This window comes from Bombina bombina, chromosome 1 (assembly GCF_027579735.1).
Source record: "Bombina bombina isolate aBomBom1 chromosome 1, aBomBom1.pri, whole genome shotgun sequence".
NCBI classification, from domain to species: Eukaryota; Metazoa; Chordata; class Amphibia; order Anura; family Bombinatoridae; genus Bombina; species Bombina bombina.
This window is the reverse complement of record NC_069499.1, coordinates 425,543,418-425,554,935: the sequence shown is the minus strand read 5'-3', so window position 1 is coordinate 425,554,935 and position 11,518 is coordinate 425,543,418. Positions and strand designations below refer to the sequence as shown.

Below are 11,518 nucleotides of genomic sequence, written 5' to 3'. Positions count from 1 at the left end.
AGGCCAAGAGAGGTTCTTCAGGAGCCAAGAGAGGTTCTTCAGTGGCTAAGAGAGGTTACACAAACGTAGCATAGAGCTGCAGAGGGACATGGCAGCATTGTTAAGTGCAAGTGTTCAAAACCAGTCACAGATGATGCGAATTCTGTCTGATAAGCAGATCCAGATGGACAATAGATGGAGAGAACAAAATCAACTCTTGGGTGTGTTGGGTTAAGCACTTTACACACCAGCAGGACACTGGTGTGGCCAGAACACCAGCAGAAACACCAGAATCTGCTAGAACAAGGAGAACAAGGCAATCCACTACAGGCGCCTCAGCTTCCTCATCCAAAAGCCAAAAATATATATATATTTATATATATATATATATATATATATATATATATATATATATATATATATATATATATATTATTATTATTATTATAGTTCACCATAAACCTTGGGTATATATAATACTGATGTTACTGATAGGGTGTGCATTGTCATGTGTTTTAAGGCTGCAGGTGAGAGGTTGTGCTGTTTGTGATTGGTTGGACACAATTGCAGATGAGGAATATTGATTATAATAATTAAGTGGACAGCAAGGTTTAAAGGAACATATTACTCCAAAAATTTCCTCCCTTTAATTTGTTCCCAATGATCCACTTTACCTGCTAGAGTGTATTGAATTGTTTACAAGTATTTCCTTTACCCTTATGATTGCATTTGAAATATTTTATTTAGCCTGTGGTATCCCCAACCATCCTTAAATATTTTGGCCTCAAGGCCAAGCTGTGTTAACACAGCCAGTAGAATAAATTACACTCCCAGTGGGTTCTAGAAGAGGTACGGTACTAAAATTATTATTTTCCATTATTCTCTCCAAGTATTGGTGATTGGTTTATGAACAGATATAAAATAAAGAAGCAAGTATATGTACACAATGTGAAGTAACGAGATCTGATTATACCTACAAGCTCAGCCCATTTTATTAGGTTGTAAATTCAAAACACAAACTCAGCTATTGAAAATACACAAATAAACCTTAAAAAAGAAAATCTCATACATGTTATACTCTGCAGCTAGTAAAAGAAGTAATTGGAAAGAGAAAAACAATATTATAGAATACTGTCTCTTTAACTTTGAGATTTTGCTTAAATGTATGTGTTTGTTAAGGCTTCCATGAAATTCCGTAGCTTTTTTAGTCAGTGCAAGGGTTGCTGTGCCTGCCTATGTGTGGCGAGATGAAACTGGAGTAGATTTTCTCAATTCTGCGCGCGTAAGTCCTTGCACTGTATTGGATAGCGAATTGCGTGCCAGTTCTATGTTAGTTTATGGGAGTAAAAAATGCGGGTGACGGGTAAAATATACACGCGTAACTTGTATTCTACGCCATATATGTGATACCAAAACCGCATAAAAATGAAGCCACATATGTTTAATATGTTTAATTCATCTACTTAACTGCAAAGGGCTCCAATGCACTTATATATATATATATATATATATATATATATGTCTGTATGTGTACATATGTAGTTATGTGTTTATATGTGTATATATGTCTGTAAAAAACATATACAGGTGGCCCTCGGTTTACAATGGTTCAATTTGCACAGATTCCGAATAACAACTTTTTTTTCAGTCATGTGACTGGTATTGAAAAGTATTGAGAAGTAGTGCATTGATTAAAATAGCCAGTAGGTGGAGCTGTCCACTTATGTTGCAGCAAAGATATGCAAGCTAAGCAAGCTGAAATTAATCATTTTAACCAGACCTGAGCTATCGAGAAGATTTCAAAGGAACAAGATCTATATAGCAAAATAGATAAATGGAAGCACTCACTGGACTTCAGAATATTGTGAACAAAAATGTATTTATTTGTGACGTTTCGGGACCTCAAACGTCCCTTCTTCTGACAACCAGAAACTGCATACAAACAGACTAATAAAGGCCTGCAAAACCCTCCCCCAGTGCGGCCACCAATCCATGGAGACCGTGTGCAAAATTATCAGGTTCTGTACCATCAGACAGCCCAAATGTAAAAATGCCACTTTAGTGAAAACGTGTTAATAACATAACATAAGTTAATCATCTAATATTAAGTTAATGCTAATTACAAATCTATTAGTGAAATAACGTAATATATAATCTAAATGTGAACTTTTTGAGTCACCAGATCCTACTGAGCAAGTGCAATAATTCACATATTATACATATTTACATTTTGATTGGCTGATGGCTGTCACATGATACAGGAGGAGTGGAAATAGATATAACTGAAATTTGTCAGAATAAAATCTACTACTCATTTGATGTTCAGACTAAGGTCTATTGTATTGTATTTTATCATGCATTTGTAAATTATGCAAATATACTGTATTTACTGGTCCTTTAAATGAAACAAATTTCACAGAAGATGTGTTTCAAGCAATAATCAGGAGCAGGCCATGGATATCTGTGGGTAGACAGGAACAGACGTCAGCAGTTAACGATTATCCAAAAGAGTCTTCAAGGGTCAGTCCATTGTCTAATACCAGAATGACAGACACAAACCAGCTGTCACAGCAGAAGGGGCAAACAGAAGAATAGTCAAAAGTTCTGTTCAGAAATTAGCAACCAGTTATCACTCCAAAGAAAACAGTACTGGCAAGGGTGAGGCAAGAGGTATAAACCAAAATACACACTAGTGTCAAAAACAGAAAGCCCCCCCCCCCCCTTAGTCGTGGCTCTAAATGAGCTGCAAAGTCACTGTTGATGCAAAAGGTCACAAATAGCGCCATCTTAAGGGCAGGACACACACTTAACAATATTATTAGAAGCCTACTGGTCATGTCAGCTAAACTTAGAGCATACTTCTGAATCCTGTTCTGACATTGATACACAAACAGTGCACCACTCTTAGTGGAGCCCAGGGCCTCAGACGCACTTACAACAGTCTTTAGTGCTCCCCTGGATCCACCCAGATCTTCCAATGCTGTACTTAGCACAGCCCTTACTGTGCTCATGTAGGCTTCTAACATCTTGACAAAACCCCTCTTAATTCTAAACAGCCTTCCCCCATTATTCCCAATCATTAGCCCATAACTAAAGGTAACCACCTCTGTGCAGCCTCTTAGGTAACCGTGGTGAACACTTTCATCTCCCGACAAAAATATCCCACTTAATCTTGCGCTCTACCCCCCATCTCCTATGCAATCTCCTCCTCTGCCACAAATAACCCAAACCATGCCTAAAATGATGTTATAATACTTTTCCTAAAGTTTGTAATCTCTCTCGTCTTAAGCCTTTTACAAACAGTAGGAAATGGTCCTCCTTGTTACTTTAAAAAAAGGTTAGCTCCTCTAGTTAAAATAAATAAATAAATCTCAATTCTAATTGGTTAATCACATTAATCAATTAGGACATTTTTGCAAGCTACATTTTGACAGCTGACTCATTCACAAAACCAGATTTCTTTTTTTCTATTAGCCTTTTAACACTGAACTTCAGTGTCCCATTCAAAATAAATGTAGTAAACATGTTTATTTGAGATATTCTAGCGTATGTGTAATGCATTAACTGTTTTGGCAGCAATTCATTTATTATAATTTTAGCAAGTGCACATTTTTATGTTCAATGAGACTAATATTTTAGTTTTAAGTTCCAGTATTAGGATCAATGTGCACATAGGAGACCAACAAAGGATGGCAGAAGTGCTCAGGATATTGTGACAAATATATTGTATACCATTTGTATCACTTTATTTTACAATTTAGAGCACCAAAATTATTCATACAATTCATCTTCATTCACAAAGTGTAGCTTAATACATTAAACGATTCTGCAAATCTGTAATTTTTTTTAGGCACAGTGGAAGTAAAAACAATGAGCTGTCAGATACATCAATATTATTAACTAAATAAGAGTACAAAGGTACAATATTAAATGAAGCTTTTACATGTTTTTAAAAAACGAGGGAGAAAAATGTTCTAAGAGTAGATAAATTATCCCCTACCTGCCTTTAAGATGTTCCATGCCGTCCTAACTGCGCTGGGCTTTAGCTAGGGTTGCCACCCGCCCCGGTATCACCTGGTCAGTCCCAGTCTAAGGCTCTGTGTCCTGTGTCCCGGAGCTAGCCTCAAATGCCCCGGTTAAGCACTCCCCTGGCGCAGCAAGCAGCAGTGAGCACAGACTTTCCAAAAAACTAGCTGGCCAGAGGAGCACTTAGCCAGGGTTACAATAAAAAACAGGTAGGTGGAGTCCGGAGGAGAGGAGAGACGGAGTGTGGGACAATGGGAGGGGGGCAGACAGAGGCCGGTCGAGGAGCGGAGTCGTCACATCCTGCAGGCTGGAGCTGAGAGCGGCAGAGCAGGTGTTAGTGCGGTAAGGTGCCAGGTAGGACCGTAGGAGGCAGAGTTTGTAAGCCCAAACAGCGGGGTAATGGGGGGATCATATAGGCAGTCCGGGTGTTGAGCTTGTTTAGGACAACAATGCACTTACAATTATTTAGAGGAAGGGTCTGTGTACAGTGAGCACATGACATTTGACATGTCCTAAAATGGTAACTTTGCTGTGGCAAATATGTGTAAATACTATATATATATATATATATATATATATATATATATATATATATATATATATATATATAATAAGGACAAGTAATAAGCACTCACTGGATTTAAGCACAGCACACTATTTATTAGGCAGTGACGTTTCGGGGCATTCACCCCTTCTTCAAACGTCTGAAGAAGGGGTGAATGCCCCGAAACGTCATTGCCTAATAAATAGTGTGCTGTGCTTAAATCCAATGAGTGCTTATTACTTGTCCTTATTGAATATTATGTTAAGCACCCTGGTCTATGTTAGGGTTGGCAAGTGAGAGTGCACTACTTTGGATCCAGTATATATATATATATATATATATATATATATATATATATATATATATATATATATATATATATATATATATATATATATATATATATTATATATATATAAATATATTATATATATATATATATATAATATATTATATATATATTATATATATAATATATATATGTAATATATATATAATATATATAATACTGTATATATATAATATATAATATATATATATATATTTTATATACATATATATATATTATATATAATATATATATATAATATATATATATATATATATATATATATATATATATATATATATATATATACTGTATATATAAAAAATTATTTCATAAAGAATTTGAGGCCGCAAGAAGCCACGCCCCAAGCCACACCCTCTCCACACCCACTTAAACAGTGTCCAGGAATTTTCTGGGCAAAAGGTGGCAACCCTAGCTTTAGCGCCGTTAGGACGTCATGGAACGTCCTAGCCGTTTGTCTGTACTGAAGCCATAAGTGCTTAATGAATGGGATTGCAGGCTGGAGGAGGTGCCTAACGTCATAGGCACTCGCCCCTGACACAATCCCATCATTGAAATCACGCAATTGCATGAACGATCGCGTAATTAAATTATTTTTAACTTATTTGTTTACATCAGAAAATAAGTACAGTCAGGAAAGGGTTAAGGAGCCTGTAAGATGGTAAAAAAGTTTGAGCAAATTAGGGAGATCCATGGCAATAAGGGAGGAAGCCCTACTAGCCCCTTTAAAGGGACAGTATACTGAAAAATAGTTTTCCCTTAATGTGTTTACAATTGCTTTTTTTACCAACTGCAGAGTAAAAAATGTATGAAAATTTGCTTTTTAAGTTTTTTTGTGTATATTAAAGCTCTGATTTTGTGTTTTGAAGCCACAACCTAATAAAATGGGTTGAGCTTATATGTATAATCAGATCTCATTACTTTATCACATTGTGTACATATACCTGCTTCTTTATCTTATATCTGTCTATAAAACAATCACCAGTACTTGGAGAGAACAATGGCAAATCAACATTTATTACCTTATCTCTGCTATATCCCACTGGGAGTGTAATTTCTTCTGCTGGCTGTGTTTACACAGTTTATCTATAGCTTGGACCTGCGGCCACAAACTTTCAGAATTGGTGGGGATACCACATGCTAAATCAACTATTTCAAATGCCAATTTAAGGGTAAAGGGGCTACTTTTAAACAATTTAAAACACTACAGCAAAGTGGATCAGTGGTAAAGTTGATCATTGGGAACAAATTAAAGGGGAGAAAATTTTTGAGTAAACTGTCCCTTTAAGTCACATATCCTCATCATCCATCAGATCATACCCATATACATGAAGTCCCTCTCTGCCACATGCCCATATCAGAGGTTAGGTTGCCAGATGTTCGTTTAATACTGAACACCTGCACACCCTAACAAAATCTCATTAAGAACATAAAAATTCTAACACTAAACCCACCCTGTATTAGTATATGAGATGGAAGGAACAGCGTCTAGTTGCAATAGGAACTGTATTTATAAACATCAGCTGAGTGAAAGAGGTTGGGCTTGTGAACTAATCTGAGAAATGCAAGTACTGCTGTTGCTGTGGAAAATGAGAAATGAAACTGAAACCTGAAAACTTTGCATATAAAAAGCACAGAACTGGGAGCTGCGGCACTGAGCTGCAAATCTAAGACAGCTATTGCAACAAAGAATTATTGGACTATAATTTAGTGATTCAAGGAGACAACCACACGCTGCAATGTCTCAGGACCACAAAGCAGAGGAGGACATAAATATTAATATGATCAGATGCTTTAGGAAACGGCTAATTGAGACCATCGATGTGTCATCAGTGCTAGACAGTCTGCATTCACTGGAGAAAGAGGTGAAGGAACGGATAAAATGTACAAAGATCAATGAAGGAGACGTTGCAGCTGCGCGACTGTTCTTAGACCACTTAGAGAAGGGTCCCAGACCACCTGGCTGGTTTGAAGATTTGGTCACAGCGCTTAAAAATGGGCAGTGCACTGTGGCTGCTATGTACATTAAAAGTGAGGATATACCTTCTCCTTCTTTAGAGGCCAAATATGACTGTTGTGAGAAGCTCATTCAGATTCTTTGCCCAGAGCTGGTGCAAAATATTCTCCCAGAAGAGACAGCGTTGAAGTGTCTAGAAAAGGGCATTTGCACCAATGAAGACATGGATGCGGTGAGCTAACAGTTTTCTAGCAACCATCATATGAAAATGGTTCTAAATTGTGTGTGTATGTGATGAAAAGTGCTTTTGTAAGGTTGTTAAAGGGAGAGTGTACAGAACACTCATTTTCATATAACTGCATGTAATAGACACTAATATAAAGAATAATATGCACAGATACTGATATAAAAATCCAGCATAAAACTTACTTAGAAGCTCCTAGTTTAGCTCTGTTGATGAGGTTAGGCTGGAACACCCACTATAAGGGTCTGGGAAATCAGGAAGCGTAGACACTCCGCTGCATATGAAAATACCCTTTAGACAAACAGGAGAAGTAGGAGTCCTGTAGACCTGATATTTGGGGCTTGGTTAGGAAAATCAGCACAATGTTATTAAAAAAATAAGCAAAACTATATATTATTGCAAAGACACTCCCAGATGGGCTGTGTAAATGGATCATCTCCAAAACAAGTATGCAACAAAAAATCTAATGTACAATTTAATCTTACACTGAGCTGTAAACAAACAATGGTGTAGTATTACAAAGGTTGTGGTATAAGTAGAATAGAGAACATAAAATTAGAAATGAACTTTAAATAAGTATTTCTGTTTATAAAATATTTTGTCTACTTGTAGATTGTTGTGCTGTGTTGTGTGTTGCTGTGTTGTGTGTTGCTGCATTGATAAAGCACATAGGCCTAGTTTCCAATGCTGTAAACTGGTGGTTGCAAGAACTATCGCTATGGAGACATTTTACGTTACCACAAGTTCAAAACAGCAATCAAAACTAACATTTAAAGGGACAGTGAACAGTATATTTTTCCTGCATCTATTAGTAAATGTAAATTTTTAATTAGTATTATTATTTTTTTAATTATTTGTGTCATATCATGGAAGGCTACCTGGGTGGTTTGCTGGTGAATGAGCATGGGAACGGGTGCATGCACACAGCAATGTTAGTAATGTCACTTTAACATGCATCAGCACTCCCATAGTGATCGGTGAACAGTCCTCCTTACCCTACTATAGGAAGCCTTGAGAGCAACCATGGATACCGGCGCAACTGTATAGTATATAAAAATAGCTTATTGTAAAATACTTTATTAAAGCGACAGTCAAGTAAAAATTAAACTTTCATAATTCAGATAGGGCATGTTTTTCACAGTTAGAAACTGCTAGTTTATGTGTGTCAAATAGATAACACTGCACTCACTCCTGTGGAGTTACCTAGGAGTCAGCACTGATTGGCTAAAATGCAAGTCTGTAAAAAGAACTGAAATGAGGAGGCAGTCTGCAGAGGCTCAGATACAAGGTAATCACAGAGGTAAAAAGTGTATTAATATAACAGTGTTTGTTATGCAAAATTGGGGAATGTGTAATAAATGGATTATCTATCTTTTTAAACAATAAAAATGTTAGTGTAGACTGTCTCTTTAAATACCAGCATAAATATGACATTAGATAAAATGTAAATGCTTGCTTTGCAAACAATGAGCTACAAATCGTTATGAATCTGCGCTCATTATAGGAAAAGGAACGTCATATGACCGTTACTTTACAAAATCATCTTACGAAAGACGAAGGTAATGCACATGCGTATGTTGGGGAAAAAATGCAAATGTGGTTGGGAGCGAGATAGCCTAAAAAATATGCTAATGGTTAATTATTATTGTGCTGCGATTGGCAGTATTAAAATTAAGTAGGGCTGGGGGCTTGTCCGACCAATGACCAAGATGGCTGCTTTTTAGCCCAAACTGAATGTTGATGTCGATAAATCTGTTCTTTAGCTACTTAAAGACCTGCAAATTTCACTCTTCTCAAAAGATGTGGGTCATGTACTACTTGTAGAACAGATCTATGCGACTCTCTATTATAACCCATAACAGGAAGACCAGAATAGAGAAGGTACGCAACAGAGGCCTATAACGGCCTGTACCTTTCCCTACCCTTCATTATTCTGATAAGTCAGCCCAGTCCAGCTGGTTGTGCTGAAAAGCATCCACATTCTAAAACATTCATACCAGTACTCAACATGAATGTAAAATATTGCAGTGCCGTTAAGGAACTTTTATGTGTATATCTATACCGCTTTGAGGAGGAGATGACAGAAACTTTTCGTTATACATGTGGGAAGCCTACCTGAGGGTGAAATAGACTTACGGCTCATTCACCATCCAAGCTCTGAACCGGACCCTCTATACTGGAGATCTACTGCACCTGAGGAAATCAGCTTAGAGTAGTCTGCGAAAAAACTACTTAAACTCAGAGTCCCTCAACATTGCTCTAACTATGCTGGGAATACGGCAGAATATAATGGCGCTTGGGGTAACGCAGCAAATGATTCGGCGTAAAGCACTCAATACCCAACAGCACGTACCTGCATATCACTGGAGCAACTAAGATTTATTCAGCTCCCATACCACTTGCCAAGCCAATGGTCACTTTGGTATAGAGAGGCCTCTGGCCATATCCCTCTCAGCAGTTAGAGTAGTGCTGGAACCCACCATGAAGAGGCCAATCATGGGGGAATAGGTATCTCACGCAGAAGAGACACCATACTTGACCGGTATTTTGCTTTACTCATATCACCGCAGTGGACATATGATAGAAGATTTAAGTTTATAATTGAATAAATGGTGAATATAGCCGCTGCCCCAGTATTTAGGATCATCCAGAAGTGTTATAGTCTTTTCCACATATAGTTTGCTGTTCTTACTAGTCCCTACAAACTAATTAGAAGTACAGTAGTGGTTTGCACTAATCTATTACCTTGAACCCATTTAAAGAATAAGAGAGGCTAATATTATTCCCTAAAAATCTTAGTCCCATACCATTTAGTTTGTGATCTGAGAGTTTTCTTTAACCCTAGAGATGTAACTACAGCCTTTCAATTCAGATCATTAGGTTTTCTATGAGGATACAATCTGATATCTAACTGCCTTCCACCTCTTTTGCATTTTATAAGTAAATCCATATAACTTGTATGTTAATTATAACTTTTTGTTCTTGGTACAATTATACAATTATAGCTTCGAGATCCATGTATATCTACTAAGAGTGACCCTATAAGTTTGACACTTGCTACATACCCCATACAGCTCCCCATATTAGTGCTTTATAATACTTGAGGTCCAAAAGAGACCATTTTATCTCAAGGGAGGAGATACATTTATAAGTCCATACACCTGAAAATAGGGGTAAATCACAAGTCCCACAGCCACTTAAATAATCAGAAAAATTAAGGTTTATAGTGCAGTCTATTACTTGGATTTTAATGTATACAATTCTTTATAACTTGTACGATAATTATATATATATATATATATAATATATATATATATATATATATATATATATATATATATATATATAAATATATATATATATATATATATAAATAAAAAGAGAGAGATGCACTCAGCTGAGACAGAACAAAAGCTAGAAAAACTTCTGTGCCTGTTAATTTTCAGTGCCACTCAGGGTGCATACTCTTTTAGCACACTATGCCCCTTCACAGAGAAAAAATATCCTTATGCATATAAGTCAGACCCTGCCCAGGAGTGGCTGTTCTCTCCTTTCTGATATATATATATATATATATATATATATTAGTCCTAAAAACCCCGCTCACACAGGCCATTTTTTTGCAGTACAGCGGTCCCACCCCTGGCGCTCTCCTCCCTCCCCTCTCTTTTGCTCTTCTCTTTCCTCCCCCTCTCTTTTACTCTGTCCCTCCTCTATTTTGCGCTCTCTCTCCCCCTCTTTTTTGCGCTCTCTCTCTCCCCCTCTCTTTTGCGCTCTCTCTCCCCCTCTCTTTTGCGCTTTCTCCTTCCCCCTCTCTTTTTGCGCTCTCTCAGCCCCCTCTCTTTTTGCGATCTCTTCCCCCTCTCTTTTGCGCTTTCTCTCCCCCCCCCTCTCTTTTGCTCTTTCCCCCCTCTCTTTTGCGCTCTCTCCCCCCTCTCTTTTGCTGCTCTCTCCCCCCCCCCCTCTCTTTTGCTCTCTCCCTCCTCTCTTTTTCACTCTCTCCCCCCTCTCTTTGCGCTCTCTCCCCCTCTCTTTTTGCGCGCGCTCTCTCCCCCCTCTCTTTTTGCGCGCTCTCTCCCCCTCTCTTTTGCGCGCTCTCCTCCCCCCTCTCTTTGCTCTCTCTCTCCCCCCTCTCTTTCTATCTCTCTCCCCCCTCTCTTTCTCTCTCTCTCCCCCTCTCTTTTGCACTCTCTCCCCCCTCTCTTTTGCACTCTCTCACCCTCTCTTTTGCGCTCTCTCCCCCCTCTCTTTTGCACTCTCTCTCTCTCCCCCCTCACTTTTGTGCTCTCTCTCTCCTCCCCCTCCTCCTCTCTCCCCTCTCTCTCTCTCTCACACACACACCCCCCTCTCTCTCTCACCCCCTCTCACTCTCTCACACCCCCTTTCTCTCTCACACCCCCTCTCTCTCTCACTCCCCAC

General features: G+C 38.1%; 1 protein-coding gene across 2 annotated transcripts in view; it reads left to right on the top strand.

Moving 5' to 3' along the window:
* The first annotated feature begins 6,522 nt into the window (after positions 1–6,522).
* Positions 6,523–11,518, top strand: part of IFIH1 (interferon induced with helicase C domain 1) — a 166,127-nt gene continuing 161,131 nt past the window's right edge. The window contains exon 1 of one of the 2 annotated variants that reach the window (XM_053698379.1): positions 6,523–7,087. In XM_053698379.1, the coding sequence (XP_053554354.1) occupies positions 6,638–7,087 (450 nt within the window). In that variant the 5' untranslated portion in view covers positions 6,523–6,637. The remainder of the gene's footprint in view (positions 7,088–11,518) is intronic. The other variant, XM_053698377.1, reaches the window with a different exon arrangement.